The 18,525-nt window shown below is 43.5% G+C and overlaps 1 protein-coding gene across 3 annotated transcripts in view; it reads right to left on the bottom strand.

The window, feature by feature from the left end:
* Positions 1-16,146, bottom strand: part of BSPRY (B-box and SPRY domain containing) — a 29,751-nt gene extending 13,605 nt beyond the window's left edge. The window contains exons 1-4 of one of the 3 annotated variants that reach the window (XM_007526761.3): positions 15,817-16,146; positions 8,449-8,547; positions 3,165-3,395; positions 1,777-1,802 (exon numbers count right to left, since the gene is read on the bottom strand). In XM_007526761.3, coding sequence (XP_007526823.1) covers positions 1,777-1,802; positions 3,165-3,395; positions 8,449-8,547; positions 15,817-16,011 — 551 coding nt within the window. In that variant the 5' untranslated portion in view covers positions 16,012-16,146. The remainder of the gene's footprint in view (positions 1-1,776; positions 1,803-3,164; positions 3,396-8,448; positions 8,548-15,816) is intronic. The other 2 variants (XM_060199979.1, XM_060199980.1) reach the window with 2 other exon arrangements.
* Positions 16,147-18,525: the final 2,379 nt, after the last annotated feature.

Below are 18,525 nucleotides of genomic sequence, written 5' to 3'. Positions count from 1 at the left end.
TGAGTAGGTGATTAAGTCCACATTCTGCTTACTTACATATGTGAGGTCATTTCATAACTGCCATAGTCATCATACAGTAGGTATGAGAAAAATAAGAGCAATCCTTATGTACCCTGAAACTAAACTTGTAATTCACAGAATTCCAAAAAATATATAACTGACCCATTTCCCCTGTATGTAAGATGTTCATTATAGGTCCAGCTTACTAGTTATACCCAGTTACTGAGTTCCTGGGTATAACTCTTCCATAACCTTACCTGTAAGTCTTCTCTTTTTTGAAATTGTAAATATAAAATATTTCTTTTTTTCATCTATACAAGTATTGTGTCCAACCACTAGAACGATCTTAAATCTCCTGTAACATGAATTCAATGTTATCTTAATTAAAATGTATCTTTAGCTTCCTGCTGTAAAAGAAAGAAAAAAAGGAAAGAAGGAAGGAAGAAAGAAAGAAAGAAAGAAAGAAGGAGTTGGTGGTAGCGCAGTGGGTTAAATGCAGGTGGCACAAAGCTTAAGGACCGGCTTAAGGATCCCGGTTTGAGCCCCAGCTCCCCACCTGCAGGGGAGTCGCTTCACAAGCGGTGAAGCAGGTCTGCAGGTGTCTTTCTCTCCCCCTCTCTGTCTTCCCCTCCTCTCTCCATTTCTCTCTGTCCTATCCAATAACGATGACAACAATAATAACCACAACAATAAAACAACAAGGTCAACAAAAAGGAATAAATAAATATTTTAAAAGAAAGAAAGAAAAGACAAAGGAAGAGAAAAGAGAAGAAGAGAAAAGAAAAGAAAAAAGGACAGCACCGCACATGTGTCAAGTATGGGTCCACGTCCCAGCGCTAGGGCAAGTCCTGTCCCCTCTTGGAGGTTCAGCTTCTGGGCAGTGATGATAAACTTCCAACAGGATGACTATAAAATGTTTATAACAGGACAACATTTAAGGAAGTCCATGGTGGGCTAGAGAGATAGCATAGTGTGAACAAGGAAGACTCTCATACCTGAGGTTTTGATGTCCCACATTCAAACCCCAGCACCACCATACACCAGAATTGAGAAGTGCTCTGGTCTCTTTCTGTATGTATCTTTCTCTGTATCTCTCATTTAAATATAATTGTTTTTAATAAATATATTTATTTATTTATTCCTTTTTGTTGCCCTTGTTGTTTTATTGTTGTGGTTATTATTGTTGTTATTGATGTCTTCATTGTGAGATAGGACAGAGAGAAATGTAGAGAGGAGGAGAAGATGGGGGAAAGAGAAAGATAGACACTTGCAGACCTGTGTCACTGCTTGTGAAGTGACTTCCCTGCAGGTGGGGAGCCAGGGGCTCGAACTGGAATCCTTACGCTGAGAGAGGAGGGGAAGACAGAGAGGGGGAGAGAAAGATAGACACCTGCAGACCTGCTTCACCACTTGTGAAGCAACTCCCCTGTAGGTGGGGGGCCAGGGGCTCGAACCAGGATCCTTATGCCGGTCCTTGCACTTTGCGCCACCTGTGCTTAACCTGCTGTGCTACCGCCCGACTCCCCCCCCCTTTTTTTTTTCAAAGATAGAAAGCCTATGGCAGGTCCCTGATAAGCATCTGTTTATTCCACTGAGGATTACAACAGTTGTTGAAGCTAGGTCAGGAAGACCTGTGTCCACTGAGCCCCACTCCAGGGAAGCCACATACCCTGGGCTTTCTCCTAGGAGCAGAGGGGACATGAAATGCAGTGAACTAGATAGCAGCCTAAGAGCCTTCTACAGTTGCCCAAGTACATTATAGGGATCATTACTTACCTCTCAAAAATCTCCTGCTCCTTCTGCTGTGGAGGAGAGAAAACAGTGTCAGACATAGCACCAGACACCCAGAAAGCAGTCAAGACATAAATATATTCAACCAGTATAGAGCATTCCAACTGGACAGTGATTCTTGAATAGAAAAAAAAGTTTTGCTCCTTTTAAAGTCCAGCATTAGCATTATGGAATCTTCTTTGCATATTCCATCACACAGAATGATTCAGTCTGGGCCAGGTGTCCCATACTGTCCTGAATTTCCATCAGTTACATTTTAGGACAATCACATGTTTACTCAACATTATTATTCCATTCCACATGAAGACTGTCAGTGTCAATATGAACTAAACTGCTTCTGAATTTTCTACTGTGGCTATACCAGTGCTTAGGACAGAAGGTACTCTGTACTTAAAAGCAGTGTGACTGAATAGGAAACTGCCCTACTTGGACTGTAATGGGACAGCTCAGTTGTTCCACATTCTCATTTCTCTTTTAGATAGATTTACTCAGACATCACACTGTTCCCTTAAAACCACAGGTATCTGCATATCTATGTAAGATACTTAGAAAGGATACTACCAAAATAGTAGTCATGAGAACTTCAAGGTGTAGGATGAAGTTCTATATTTCCATACTGGGCTCCTTGTAGGCTGTATTCTCTGTTTGACCTCTTACCTCTTCCCTATTTCCATTAATATAACTGTTGCTCTTATCTTTGGGGCATTTAATTTATCTTCAAAGGCTTCCCTACCACTCCCCTCAAGTCCAGGCTATGCAGTCCCTAGCTCTCAGTGGTATCACCCAGCATAACAGAGTACCCTCTATATCCTAACTGTCCCAGGAGCAGTGGGACCTAAAGTGTGAACTTGGTAAAGGCCTAAGAGTCTCTGTCCAATCATAATTTTATATATTCCTCTTCTCTGTAAGGTTATAAGTCATTAACATCTGTATCCTACCATCCCACAGGACAATGCTTAGCATGTAGTAGGACTTAGGAAATATTTTATCATTATTGAAATTAATAATGAGATGCCTCCCCCCAAAAATCTATAACTTCATTTTCCTTCCCCATCCCAGCTCCAAATTATCATTTCCTGTCCAGCCTCCTAGTAATGAATACACTCTGCTCTCATTCTCTCTTTGTGTTCATCCTCTCTCTTTCTCTTTCTCTCTTTCAGCAGAGTCAGGGGGAAACCGAGAGGAAAAAGGAAAATACAGAGGGAGAGAGAGAGACACCTGCAGCACGGTTTCACCACTCATGAAATTGCCAGTAGGCTGGGCACTGGGTGCTTGAACCTGAGTCCTTATACATGGTAATGTGTGCATTCAACTTGGCGTGCTACCACCCAGCCTACTGTTCTCAGAAATTTGGGGAGTCTTAGCTGACTTACAATCAGTTGGAGGTCATCCAGATGGGTAAGCATGCCCACCAGGCTGGTGCGAATGGTGTCCAGCTTCTGAAGCGCTTCAGCCCAGTGGACTCGCTGTGTCAAGATACTCTGGTGGGCCCGCTCTTCTTCACCATGCACCACTTCTAGCAGACGCTGCTCCTCACTCTCACATAGACTCCTCACAAGACCCAACCTTTGGATGACCTGCTCTCTCGCTGCACTAGCTGTGCTCTGACAAAAGATAAAACAGAGTCAGGTCCTGGAAAAGCCCCAATCCACCTGGAAGGAAGACTGATTAGTGCTGTCTGTCATGGGTATAGTATTAGGTGAAATAGTGTTTAAGTCATAAGATTTCTCTATTATTATTATTATTCAGTCTGTCTTTTAAAAAAATTATTTATTACTGGATAGAGACAGAGAGAAACTGAGAAGGGAGGGGGACTAGAGAGGAATAGAGGCAGAGAGACATCTGCAGCCCTACTTCACCACTTGTGGAGATTTCCCCCTGCAAGTGGGGACTAGGAGCCTGAACCCAGGTTCTTATGCATTTCAGTATGTGTATCTAGCCACGCGCACCACCACCAGTCCCCACCATAAGATTTCTCAAAAATGGTTTAGGGTAAAGAAATTTGAGTGATCTGGGAGGTGATGCAGTGGATCAAGCATTGAACTCTCAAGCATGAGGCTACAAGTTCAATCTCTGGCAGCACTTGTAACAGAGTGATGTATGGTGTTCTCTCTCTCTCTCTCTCCCTTTCTCATTAATAAATAAAATATTAAAGAAAGAAAGAAATCTGAGAGGGGTGGGGGTAGATAGCCTAATGGTTATGCAAAAGACTCTCATGCCTGAGGCTCCAAAGTCCCAGGTTCAATCCCCCGCACCACCATAAGCCAGAACTGAGCAGTGCTCTAGTGTTTCTCTCTCTCTCTCTCTCTGTATCGCTCTCAAAAATAAAATTAAAAAAAATTTTTTTTAAATCTGAGAGCCCAGGGTGAGATATATGGTTTTTTTTTTTAATTAAAGAGAGATATACACAGAGAGAGACCAGAGAACTCCTCAGCCCTGGCTGGAGATTAAGCCTGGGACCTCAGAGTCTTTGGCATTAAAAACATTTTTTTAGAGTTTATTTATTTATTCATGAGAAATGAGAGGAGGAGAGAGAGAAAGAACCAGACATCACTCTGGTACATGTGCTGCCAGGAATTGAACTCGGGACCTCATGCTTTAGAGTCCAAAGCCTTATCTGTGCCACCTCCCGGATCACAGGCATTAATATCTATTTGTCTCTGATTGTCGGATAAATGCAAATAAAGACAACAATGAGATACCACTTCACTCCTGTGAGAATGTCATACATCAGAAAAGCTAACAGCAGCAAATGCGGGAGAGGGTGTGGGGTCTAAGGAACCCTCCTACACTGCTGGTGGGAATGTAAATTGGTCCAACCTCTGTGGAGAACAGTCTGGAGAACTCTCAGAAGGCTAGAAATGGACCTACCCTATGATCCTGCAATTCCTCTCCTGGGGATATATCCCAAGGAACCCACACATCCATCCAAAAAGATCTGTGTACACGTATATTCTTGGCAGCAAGAACCTGGAAGCCAAAACCTGGAAGCAACCCAGGTGTCCCACAAAAGATGAGTGGCTGAGCAAGTTGTGGTATATAGACACAATGGAATACTACTCAGATGTAAAAAGTGGTGACTTCACCGTTTTCAGCCAATCTTGGATGGACCTTGAAGAATTCATGTTAAGTGAAATAAGTCAGAAACAGAAGGATGAATATGGGATGATCTCACTCTCAGGCTGAAGTTGAAAAACAAGATCATAAAAAAAAAAAAAAAACACACACACACAAGTAGAACCTGAACCAGAATTGGCCTATCGCACCAAAGTAAAAGACTCTGGGGAGAATACAGGTCCAAGAAGGATGACAGAGGACCTAGTGGGGGTTGTATTGTTAAATGGGAAACTGGGGAATGTTATGCATGTACAAACTATTGTATTTACTGTTGAATGTGAAACATTAATTCCCCAATTAAAAAAAAAGTGAAAAAAAAACCCAAAGAATACTTAAACAGGAGGGTCGGGCTGTTGTGCAGCAGGTTAAACGCACATGGTACAAAGCACAAGGACTGGCGTAAGGATCCCGGTTCGAGCCCCCGGCTCCCCACCTGCAGGGGAGTGGCTTCACAGGCAGTGAAGCAGGTCTGCAGGTGTCTATCTTTCTCTCCCCCTCTCTGTCTTCCCCTCCTCTCCCCATTTCTCTCTGTCCTAGCCAACAATGACAACAATAATAATAATGACAACAAAGGCAACAAAATGGGAAAAATGGCCTCCAGGAGCAGTGGATTCCTAGTGCAGGAACCGAGACCCAGCGATAACCCTGGAGACAAAAAAAAAAAAAAAAAGGAGGAGGATACTTAAACAGGCAGGGGGTATGGATCGACCTGCCAACACCCATGTCCAGTGGAGAAGCAATTACAGAAGCCAGACCTCCCACCATCTGCTCCACATAAATATCTTTGATCCCAGAGGGATAAAGAATAGGAGACCTTCCAATGGAGGGGATGGGATACGAAACTCTGGTAGTAGGAACTATATAGAATTGTACCCCTCTTGGGGAGTCTGTTGGTAGCTCAGCGGGTTAAGCCCACGTGGCGCAAAGCACAAAAACCTGAGTGAGGAACCCAGTTCCAGCCCCCAGCTCCTCACTTGCAGGGGTCACTTCACAAGCGGTGAAGCAGGTCTGCAGGCGTCTATCTTTCTCTCCCCCTCTCTGTCTTACCCTCCTCTATCCATTTCTCTCTGTCCTATCCAACACTGATGACATCAACAATAATAACTACTGCAACAATAAAAACAAGGCAACAAAAAGGAAATAAATATTTTAAAAATCTTTAAAAAAAAAGAATTGTACCCCTCTTATCCCACAATCTTGTCGATCATTATTAATTCAATAATAATAAATAAATAAATAAATAAGAATATGCAGTAGCCCAGGATGTGGCGTAGTGTTGGACTTAAAAGCATGAGGTCCCAAGCTCCATCCTGGCATCCAATATTGTTTTTTTCTCTGTCCCCCTCATATTTATGGATAAGTAAATCTTATTTTTAAAAATACAGACATGGAGGTCCGGCGGTGGTGCAGTGGGTTAGGTGCATGTGGCGCAAAGCGCAGGGACCGGCGTAAGGATCCTGGTTTAAGCCCCCGGCTCCCCACCTGTAGGGGAGTCGCTTCACAGGCAGTGAAGCAGGTCTGCAGGTGTCTATCTTTCTCTCCTCCTCTCTGTCTTTCCCTCCTCTCTCCATTTCTCTCTGTCCTATCCAACAACGAACAACATCAACAATGGCAATAATAATAACCACAACGAGGCTACAACAACAAGGGCAACAAAAAAGCGGGGAAAAAGGCCTCCAGGAGTGGTGGATTCATGGTGCAGGCATCCAGCCCAGCAATAACCCTGGAGGAAAAAAAAAAAAATACGGACATCTAGATACTTGGAGATTTGGGCGGATAATCACACCGTCCTGGAGTCTGGCAAATGCACATGTTTCTGAGTGAGGGGGGTGGGGAGGTGAGGGGAGGTAAGGCAAGAGAAATGATCTGGAAGAAGCCGCAGCTCAGATTTCTAAGTCTCTGGGCCCCACTAACCTACCCAGTTGTGCCAGAAACGTTTTTTTATGATGCCTTTTCTCTCAGTCTGACATGCTCACTATGAGGCTTGAGTTACCAGTGACCTGAAGGAGTTTCAACCAGGATGCCAAAGCCATAGGCTTCAAAGCTACTACTCACAGGGAAGCTTAGTCCAAATCACATCCTGTTAGACTTCTGAAAGAGGATCCAGATAAGGAGACCAGGGGGAACCTCACATCCTTGTTGTCAGACTCGGAGCCCGCCAAGAGTCTAAACATCCTAAACATCCATCAGAGTGTTGGTAAGTAAAATCAACTTGGGGAAAAAAAAGAAATGGAATTTTTCTTTTTTAATATTATTTTATTATTGATTTAATATTGATTTATAAAATTAGAAGATAATAGGGGTATAATTTCACACCATTCCCACCACCAGAGTTTTGTGTCCCCATTTCTTCCACTGGAAACTACAGTGGTTCTCCCAAGGTCACAGACATGGACTGACTCTGTGTTTGTGTCTGTGTGCCCATTTTTTCCTATGGTCCTGCCTGTACTTCCTCTCCACGTCACACCTAAACCTCTTACTACTTCTGGGTGTGTCTTTGCTTTTATTCCTCTTCTCAGATAAGAGAAACAGTGCTTGGGCAGGTGCTGGGACCTAGATTCTTGAGTCAAGAACTCAGCTAGAGCTGAATGAGGAAACTGACTCAGTAGCAGGCTTCTGAGATAAACAGCCTCATTGGGGCATGCAGGGCATATTCTCTAGCTGGGTGAGTAGACCATAAGAATTTATCGGTCCACCAGTCAATATACTTTATGATATAATGTACATAAGATGTACCCAATGAATACTGAGAACAAAATGCATGTTGTACTCACTAACAATGTATGTTATTGACTATTAAGAATATATAACACTTGAAAAAAAAATACTCAATATAAAAACTCTTGCTTTTTTATATTCCCGGAGCTAAACACAAATTAATTCAATGGCAGAAGAATGTTTCTTGATCCCCCATACCAAGAAAGCAGTTTTCAGTAAGAATTTTTGTATCCAGTACAGTACTAACAAGAGTTCAGTCTGTTCCGATGGTTAAATAAATAATTAGGCAGGAGTAGATAACATAATGGTTATGCAAAGAGACTCTCATGCTTGAGGCTCCAAAGTCCCAGGTTCAATCCCCCGCACCACCACAAGCCAGAGCTGAACAGGGCTCTGGTAAAAAATAAGTAGGTAAATAAACAAACAAACAAATAAAGTTAAGAGAGACAGGAAACTATTCTTTCTGGTTGTCCAGCTTTGCCAGTAGCACAATGAAGTCTGTGAGGCTGGGGAGGGGAATAGGCAGTGGCACACCCAGTTAAGTGCACACATTACAGTGTGCAAGAGCCCAGGTTCAAGCCCCTGGTCCCCACTTGCAGAGGGAAGGCTTCACAAGTGGTGAAGTAGGGTTGCAGGTCCCTCTTTCTCTGTCTCTTTCCCTCTCTACTTCCCTTCTTCTCTAAATTTCTCTGTCTCTAGCTGATAAATATTTTTTTTTTAAATATGTGAGGTTAGGAGGAGACCTAGCAATTGGCCCAAGCCCCGAAGACTGGGGTGTAGTCCTAGCAAGAAAAAGGAAGGGAAAGGAAAAGAATTACCTACCACTGCTTTCTGGTTCTTTCCTGGAAGGACCTCAGCAACATACTTGTTGATTCCAGCACTCTGCAACTGCAGCTTCTCACACTGGTCCACAATCTTGTTCTGGAACACAAAGGACATTCACGGTATATCAATCTACGTTTATCTAATCATTCCATTCCAAAGACTTTTCTCTCTTAATCTACTTCAACTACCTATTTCCACGGTCATTCTTTGAAAATACTGAAATAATACCAACTCTGAAATATTTACTCCAAAGGTCCTTTACTCTGCCCAGCATTCTCTAGCCTTTAAGATTACTAACTTTAGAATTTCCAGCAATTCTTCAGTTCATTTGGAGCTGTCAATATATTAGTCTCACTACTTTTCATTGTCCATCATCTTCTTTGAGTGCCTTGCCTCTTTATCCTGAAATCTTGTGAATCATGTGATAATCACTTTCTTGCACATACTTCCTCTTATACAATCCTCTGACTCTCCACACCTGTCCCTGAGCAGAAGCACATAGCTCCTGAAATACATTTTCCATTATACTCACTTATCAAGCAGCACCAGCAATGAGCGCTCTCGTTATCCAGGCCCCAAATGCACAAGTTACTCCCCAGCCTGCATCTAACCCATCAGTACTATCAGTTTTATCTCCTTAGTCTCTCACCCCATGCTACTGCTAGTCACCTCCGCTCCTGATGTTCTAGCCAGACCACCATTATCTCTCAAAGAAAACATTGTAGGTGTCCGGTGGTAGCACAGCAGGTTAAGTGCACATGGCGCAAGGGCCGGCTTAAGAATCTGGTTCAAGCCCCCAGCTCCCCACCTGCAAGGGAGTTGCTTTACAGGTGGTGAAGCAGGTCTGCAGATGTCTATTTTTCTCTCCCCTCTCTGTCTTCCCCTCCTCTCTCCATTTCTCTCTGTCCTATCTAACAATGACGACATCATCAACAACAACAATAATATAACTACAACAACAATAAAAAAACAAGGGCAACAAAAGGGAAAAATATATATATATATATAAATGAAAACATTGTTAGTGTCTCCAACTAAGTTTCTGGTTTTGACTCCCACAGTTAGCCCTTGAGATCTTCCATAATGAAATAATAATGGAGTATAGGGAGCAGGGTGGTGGTGCAGTGGGTTAAGCGCATGTGGCTCAAAGTGCAAGGACAGGTGTAAAGATCCCAGTTCGAGCCCTGGCTCCCCACCTGCAGGGGAAGCCCTTCATAGGTGGTGAAGCAGGTCTGCAGGTGTCTTTCTCTCCCCCTCTCTGTCTTCCCCTCCTCTCTCCATTTCTCTCTGTCCTATCTAACAACGACAACATCAGTAACAACAACAATAATAACTACATCAACAATAAAAAGACAACAAGGGCACCAAAAGGGAAAAATAAATAAATAATTTTTTAAAAAAGAAGCCTGGTTCGAGCCCCAGACTCCACACCTAGAGGGGGATCACTGCAGTGAAGGTCTACAGGTGTCTATCTTTTGCTCCTTCTCTATGTCTTGCCCTCATCTCTCGATTTCTCTCTGTCCTGTCCACAAACAACGACAGCAATAATAACAACAATAACGACGATAAACAACAAGGGCAACAAAAGGGGGAAAAATAAAAATAATGGAGTCTAGTCACTCCATTCCAAAATGTCACTGCTCAAAATTCTCCAAAGGCTTTCTGATACATACACAAATTAACAGTGGCAATAAATCTACTGGCAAAGATGAGGCAGTGGAATATACCAGAAGCACTGGCCTAGGAGTCAGAAGACCCAGGAGATCAAGCAGCTTCCCATCACCTACAGGGCCCTCCCTACCTGATGTAATTCTGCCTTCTATCCAAAATCGCCTCCTCCCACCCTCCACACAGGTCTTCCTTTTGTTTTACAGGTAAATAAGACTTGTGTCTGTTGTTTCTTCTGTCTTCAGCCATCTTTTCTTCTCTGTGTGTATATACATACATATTCACACACATATCCTGTCCCCCCACCCCCATTCAGGTCACTTCTCCAGAAGCCTTACCAGACCTTCTCTATATAGCATTCTTTTACTTTGCTTATTTTTTTACCCTGTACTTATCATTTGATGGCAGTATATTCTTATTTGCTCTGTTTTGTATCTTTTTAAAAAAGATTTATTTATTTCCTTTTTGTTGCCCTTGTTCTTAATTTTCTTTTTCTTTTTTTTTTTTTTGTCTCTAGGGTTATCGCTGGGGTTTGGTGCCTGCACCACAAATCCACTGCTCCTGGAGGCTATTTATTTCTTCCCTTTTGCTGCCCTTGTTGTTTTATCATTGTTGTGGTTATTATTATTGTTGTCATTGATGATGTTGTTGTTGGACAGGACAGAGAGAAATAGAGAGAGGAGGGGAAGACAGAGAGGGAGAGAGAAAGATAGACACCTGCAGACCTGCTTCACCACCCGTGAAGCGACTCCCCTACAGGTGGGGAGCCAGGGGCTTGAACCAGGATCCTTACACCCAGCCCTTGCGCTTCACACCATGTGCGCTTAACCCACTGCGCTACCACCTGACCCCCTGCCCTTGTTGTTTTATTGTTGTAGTTATTATTGTTGTTGTTACTGATGTTGTCATTGTTGGATAGGACACAGAAGTGGAGAGAGGAGGGGGAGACAAAGAAGGGGAGAGAAAGACAGACACCTGCAAACCTGCTTCACTGCCTGTGAAGCGACTACCCTACAGGTGAGGAGCCAGGGTCTCGAACTGGGATTCTCACACCAGTCCTTGAGCTTTGCACCATGTGTGCTTAACCCGCTGTGCTACTGCCCGATTCCCTGTTTTGTATCTTTTAAAAATATTTAATTTATTTATTTATGAGAAAGATAGGAGAGAAAAAGAAGTAGACATCACTCTGGTACATGTGCTGCTAGGGACTTCATGCTTGAGAATCCAATTCTCTGTTTTGTGTCTTTTCCCTCCTCTACCCCCACTGGATAACATCACAATTTTGACTTGTTTCTAAGTTCCACTATCTATGAGAGAGTTCCTACAAAAGAAGGCCCTGGATAAATATTTATTGAATGGATTAACACCCACTTCCTTGAACACAAGGGGTTCACAAATCTGACATGCCCACAGCTGTGACCTTTACCCCTGAGAGCTGGGGAAAGTTTTAGAAATGAAGAAGCTAAATCCACAGAGAAGTGACTTGGCTAACTAGGTAACAATTAGGGACTTTCTAGGCAGTTGCCCCTACTACTTCTCTATGAACTTCATATCTGTCAAAAAGCAATTCAAATACTTCCCATTAAATTTTTTTTTAATATTTATTTATTATCCCTTTTTGTTGCCCTTGTTGTTTTTCATTGTTGTTGTAGTTGTTGTTGTCATTGTTAGGTAGGACAGAGGGAAATGGAGAGAGTAGGGAAAGACAGAGGCAGGAGAGAAAGACACCTGCAGTCCTGCTTCACCACCTGTGAAGCGACTCCCCTGCTGGTGGGGGGGGGGACCGGGATCCTTACGCCCGTCCTTGTGCTTTGCGCCATGTGCGTTTAACCTGCTGCACTACCGCCCGACTCCCTCCCATTAAATTTTTAAGATTTGGGGTCGGGTGGTGGCACACCTGATTGCACAAGGACCCAGGTTTGAGCCCCTGGTCCCCACCTGCAAGGGGAAAGCTTCATGAGTGGTGAAGCAGTTTGTAGGTGTCTCTCTGGCTTTCCCTCTCTGTCACCCCCTTCCCTCTCGATTTCTGACTGTCTCTATCCAGTAAATAAATAAATAAAGATAATAATAATAAAACAAGATCAGAAGGGAAAACACTAAGCAGAACTTGAACTGGAGTTGGTGGATTGCACCAAAGTAAGACTCTGGAGTGGGTGGGAGGGAAGAGTACAGGTCCTGGAGAAGGATGACAGAGGACCTAGTGGAGGTTGTATTGTTATGTGGAAAACTGGGAAATATTATGCATATACAAACTATTGTATTTACTGTCAAATGTAAAACATTAATCCCCCAATAAAGGAAATAAAAGATTCTGGGATGGGGGAGGGTTCGGGTCCTGGAACATGATGGCAGAGGAGGACCTAGTGGGGGTAGAACTGTTCTGTGGAAAATTGGGAAATGTTAATGCATATTCAAACAATTGTATTTTAATGTCAACTGTAAACCATTAATTTACCAATAAAGAAATTAATTTTTTGATTTATTTATTAATAAGGGGGGGAGAAAGACCCAAATTGGCATGTGCAAGGCTGGGGATGAAACTCAGGACATCATACTTGATAGTCTAATACTTTAGCCACTGTGGCACCTCTTGGGCAGCTAAAATACTTTTGAGAATCCCTTGTAAAAATCTTCTTATCACACTTGGTAATCAGTCTTTTATTTTCCTGGTCCAGATACTAAGTTATAGGGAAGGGTAGGGAGCTGGCTCAGTGGTGGGTAGAGTACATACCTCGCATGAGTGAGGCTGAGTTCAATCCTGAGTATCACATAAAATATACAAACACAACTGGGAGGAAGTTGTGATCACTATACACCACAAGACTGGGGGAACTGAGACTAACTTCTGAAAAAACTAAAGAGGTGGGAACCTAGGTCAGAGAGTTGTTGAGGTAGTGCTGTATTTTGCTTAAATTAGCAACAAGTTTGCCATGGGTTAGAATTTCTTTACTGAAGGATAGGGGAAAGAGGATGTAAAATCATAAACTACTCTAGATGGAAAGAGCAAGCTCTAAAAACGACCTCTCTTTGATCAAAGGAGATGAATTTGCTTAGAGTATCAGAAATATTCCAGGGTTACATACCTGGAAGAGTGAATCTGAATACAAACACCAGGCCATTTATCTTAATCTGCCACTTTTATTCAGTGATATATTTTTTTCTTTTCTTTTCAGTTTTAACTAAAGTCTCACTCTAATAGTATCACTTCCTCTTTCTAACCACTGCAGCAAAGAGGTAGTTTCCTCTGGTCTAGTCAGTGACTCCCTTGATCAGCCCCTGAACACTAACGATTTTGGAGGGGTAACTTAATGCCTTGGTTTGGGCCTCAGTTTCCTCATCTATAAAACAGAGGTAGAACTGCTTGGTCTATTGTCTCCCTCTCAAAGATTTTTTTTAAAGTTTTTTAAAAAATATTTACTTATTTCCTTTTGTTGCCCTTGTTTTTTTTTTTTTATTGTTGTAGTTATTATTGATGCCATCATTGTTGGATAGGACATAAAGAAATGGAGAGAGAAGGGAAATACAGAGGGGGAGAGTAAGATAGACATCTGCAGACCTGCTTCACCGCTTGTGAAGTAACTCCCCAGCAGGTGGGGTGCCAGGGGCTCGAACCAGGATCCTTACACATCGGTCCTAATGCTTTGTGCCACCTGCGTTTAACCTGCTGTGCTACCGCCTAATTCCCAAAGATTTTTTTCTTTTTTTTTTAAAGATTTTATTTATTTATTCATAAGAAAGATAGGGGAAAGAGAACCAGACATCACTCTGGTACATGTGCTGCCGGGGACTGAATTCAGGACCTCATGCTTGAGAGTTCAGTGCTTTATCCACTGTGCCACTTCCCGGACCACAAGATTTTTTTTTTTCTTAAACAGCACATGAAGTAGTTTGATCACCACGACCTCCCCCTTCATACACATACCCATCCCTTTCACAGATGCCAAAATTGTGTTCTGAAGTTTCTCTCATTAAAAAAATAATTAAAAGGGAGTCAGGCGGTAGCGCAGCGGGTTAAGCGCAGGTGGCACAAAGCGCAAAGACCAGCATAAGGATCCTGGTTCAAGCCCCCGGCTCCCCACCTGCAGGGGAGTGGCTTCACAGGCGGTGAAGCAGGTCTGCAGGTGACTGTCTTTCTCTCCTCCCCCTCTGTCTTCCCCTCCTCTCTCCATTTCTCTCTGTCCTATCCAACATCAATAACACCAATAACTACAACAATAAAACAAGGGCAACAAAAGGGAATAAATAAATTAATTAATTAGTTAATTTTAAAAAATAATTAAAATACTTTTTAAAAAGACCAATGAAGGCTTGATCTGAATTGAATGAAATAATGGATGTTTAAGTACTTTGAAAACTTGCAGTGTCTATCCTATCATAAGTAAATATTCAAGTTTGTTTACATCATGACTACTGTAGATAGTGTCCAAATGAGGCAAACCAAAAGTTTTCCTGAATAGCTGAATCCCTCCCCTCTACAGCATTCCATCAGTTGTGCTTAGTACAATCCAGAGAAGTAGGTGAACTTGAGAACTCTCAGAACTTGAGAGAGGTTGAAATAATCAACCCCTTTAATCAAATTGCCAGGAAATCCTTAGGGACTAAAGCAGGAAGGTGCAAATCACAGGATGACTTCCACTCCCTCCAATCTCAACAGCTCAGGAGGAATGATGATCTGATTAGAATCAAACAGAAAGAAAAAGTGGGAAGAAACCCCTAGGTGAAGGGTTCCAGCAGCAACATCCTGACACTCACCCTGTCACCTCCTCAGTAGAGATCAATCCTTAAAAGTAAAAATCACCTTTCCGGGAAGCCTGAAGAATGGACAACTGGGGGAGGAGGCTACCTGGGCTCTGAGGAGTGAAGAGGAAAAACGACTTTAAGAAATAACCTTTCGGGAGCCGGGCGGCAGCACAGCGCAAAGCGCAAGGACCGGTGTAAGGATCCCAGTTTGAGCCTCGGCTCCCCATCTGCAGAGGAGTCGCTTCAATAATAATAACTAAAACAACAATAAAAAAAAAAGGGCAACAAAAGGGAAAATAAATAAATAAATAAATTTTAAAAATAACCTTTCACCAAGGAGGCACAACTTATCCCAGGCAACTGTAGTAAAGTAATATTATTATTTATTTTACCAGGGCACTGCTCATCTCTGGCTTACAGTGGAGTGGAAGGATTGAACTTGGGACCTCGGAGCCAGAGCGGCAGGCACGGGAGTCTTATTGCATAGCCATTATGCTATTACCGCCTCCCACCCACGCATCAACGGAATTCTTTATTGTCCAAAGGACAATCTCCTTTCTGAACCCCTCACTAGCAAGGAAGGGATGGGAAGGGGGCAGGCAGGTGGATCTGCCACTGTAAGATAGGTGCGACAGCTAAATGGCAGCCCACTCTGCCTTACTTATGTCTCACGACTGTAACACACGCGTCTAGTACTGCACCCCAACTACAGACGAGATTACAGAGAATCAGTCACCGTACTCCGAGAGGACTCAGTCTGGAGAAGCAGAATTGGAATTCAAGTCTACGGATTCCAGAGGCCACACCCTTAACCGTCGGATTCCACCGGCCCACAACACCGCGGAGCGTGCGGCCCCTGACCAGCCGCGGGGTCTGCGGTTCCCCGGCTCCCGAGCCCGCGCCGCGCCAGGCCCAGAGCGCAGCCCCAAACCCGGCCGCCCTTCCTCGTCCGCTCACCCGGAGCTCCTCCGCGCGCTCCTCGGCCCGGCGGATGCGGTGTCCCCGGCAGCGGCCGCCCAGCCCCACGCAGGCGGCACACACTGGCAGTCGCTCAGAGCAGCAAAACCAGCTCAGCGCCTGGCCATGCTCGAGGCACAGCGGCCCTGGCTCCGACCCCTGTCCGGGCCCCGGCCCCGCGTTCTCGGCGGACATGGCCGAGCGCCGGGCACAGAGCGCTCCACCTGAGGCAGGTGGCTGCTGGGCGGGGCCTCCCGGACCCCGAGACCTGCCCTGCGTTCTCGGCGGACATGGCCAGGCGCCGCACCTGCCGCAGGTGGCTGTGGGCGGGGCGCCTTGACCCCGCCCCGGGCTCAAACCCGGGGTTCTGGGGGCCACTACTAAGCTTCCTGCGGCCGCCAGCCTCTGGCTGCTCCGCCCTCGCTTGCTCTGCACCACTGCCCCGCTCCGGTTGGGGTCCCAAGTCTTTTATAAAAAGTGTTTTTTGCTAGAACTTGGAATGGAGTTGGTGTATTGCACTAAAGTAAAAGACTCTGGGGTGGGTGGGGGGAGGGTTCAAGTCCTGGAACGTGATGGCAGCGGACCCAGTGAGGGTTGTATTGTTATGTGGGAAACTGGAAAACGTTATACGTGTATAAAACTAGTGTATTTACTGTCGACTGTAAAACATTAATCCCCCAATAAAAAAGTGTTTTGCTAAGTCAAAGCATATTGCTTGCGTGTTGTTTTATAACAAATGTAAAAATCAAACATTAATATAGCCATAGAAAACTTTAGTGAGCACTTAAAAAGTGCCAGTCTTTTGCTAAGAGCTTTACAAACGTTTTCTCACCTAATTATCATAATAGTCCTTTTACAGGGACAGATTTAAAAAAGTAGTTTAAGGGAGTCGGGCTGTAGCGCAGCGGGTTAAGCGCAGTTGGCGCAAAGCACAAGGACCGGCATAAGGATCCCGGTTCGAACCCCGGCTCCCCACCTGCAGGGGAGTCACTTCACAGGCGGTGAAGCAGGTCTGCAGGTGTCTATCTTTCTCTCCTCCTCTCTGTCTTCCCCTCCTCTCTCCATTTCTCTCTGTCCTATCCAACAACGACAACAACAATAATAACTACAACAATAAAACAACAAGGGCAACAAAAAGGGAATAAATAAATAAAATAAATATTAAAAGATTAAAAAAAAAGTAGTTTAAAATGAGATTCCAGGGTCAGATTGCTAAAGCTCATATTCCAATTAACTGCTATTTGACTGAATACCCTTAAGGGTTTCACCCATAAAATAGGAATGAGAGTATGTAACCCACAGTCTTGTGAAGAGTCAATCACTTTAAACATTAAGTCAGTGCCGCCCTAAACGTGGTGTAGTGGATAAAGTAGTGAACTCATAAGCATAGCCTTAAGTTCAATTCCCAGCATTGAGTGTGCCTGAGTCTGGTTCTCTTTCCCTCTTCCTCTTGTTTTCATAAATATATCTTTTTAAACAAACACCATTAATTTAGGGTGGAGGAAACAACATTATGGTTATGCAAAAGGCTTTCATGCCTGAGGATCTGAAGTACCAGATTCAGTCCCCAACGCCACCACCATAAGCCAAAGCTGAGCAGCGCTCTAGTAGGGAAAAAAAAAAAAAAAAAAAACCAAACAAGCAAAAGCTTAATTTAAAAAAAGAAAAACATTAAATAAGTATCTGTAAAACATACAGATGCTGCTAACAGGGCTAGGAAAATGGTACTATGGTCCTTTATTACCATGGAAGTCAAGTGATTCCCATGAAATAGATTTTTAAATTGCATGGTAAGGCCCATGAGAAAACATTCATCTTGGGTTGATTTCCCCAAAATATTTATATCTAAATGTTCTCAGTTTGAATTTTTAACTAGTGTTGGGAAATTATGCTTATTGGAGAAAATAGAATGTGCAAATAGGCATGTGAGTGAAAGTCTCATCTCCAGAAAGAACTACTGCCAAAATGTAACTAAACTCTTGGAGATGTTTAATTAGAATTTGATAAATCTGGGGATAGGTGGTGGCTCACCCAGCTGAGCACATATGTTATCATGCTCAAGAAATAGGGTTCAAGCTCCCAGTCCCAACTTGCAAGGAGGAAGCTTTACAAGTGATGAAGCAAGTGTGGCATGTGTCTGTCTCTCTCCTTCTCTATCTTCCCTCCCCTCTCAATTTCTCTCTGTCCTATCAAATAAAGGATTTAAAAAAAAATGGCTGCTGAGAGTAGTGGGTTCATCGTGTAGGCACAGAGTCCCAAAGATAACCATGGTGGCAATTAAAATAAAATAATGAATTTGAGAAACCTGTGTAGGCCCAGATAGAACTCTTTGCAGGAGAACCACTCCATGCTACCTGCACATATAAGGAGAAAACTACTCTCTAACACCCCAACTCCACACTAAGAAGCCCTGACAGAGGATTGATGAGAGGAGCCAGCTAAAAGAGAAGAGATCAGTCCTTGGACCCAAGAGAGTATCCTATAGTTAGTAAGTCTGAACTTGTGTCAGATCAAAATCCCAGAGGGAAACACTACTATACCATATTGAGTGCTGGAATTTAGGCACTTCTACCCTTATGCTTTCTAAGCAACACAAATGATTAGGAGAACCTTTCCTTTGATTCAAACCAACAGCTTCAGTACCAGATCTCTGGTTATGCATGTACTCTTGGTCCGGTACAGTTCCTCTGTACCTCAGTTTCTTCATCT

Source organism: Erinaceus europaeus, chromosome 10 (assembly GCF_950295315.1).
Source record: "Erinaceus europaeus chromosome 10, mEriEur2.1, whole genome shotgun sequence".
NCBI classification, from domain to species: Eukaryota; Metazoa; Chordata; class Mammalia; order Eulipotyphla; family Erinaceidae; genus Erinaceus; species Erinaceus europaeus.
Note: the sequence above shows the minus strand (reverse complement) of the source record. Positions and strands in the feature narration are given on the sequence as shown.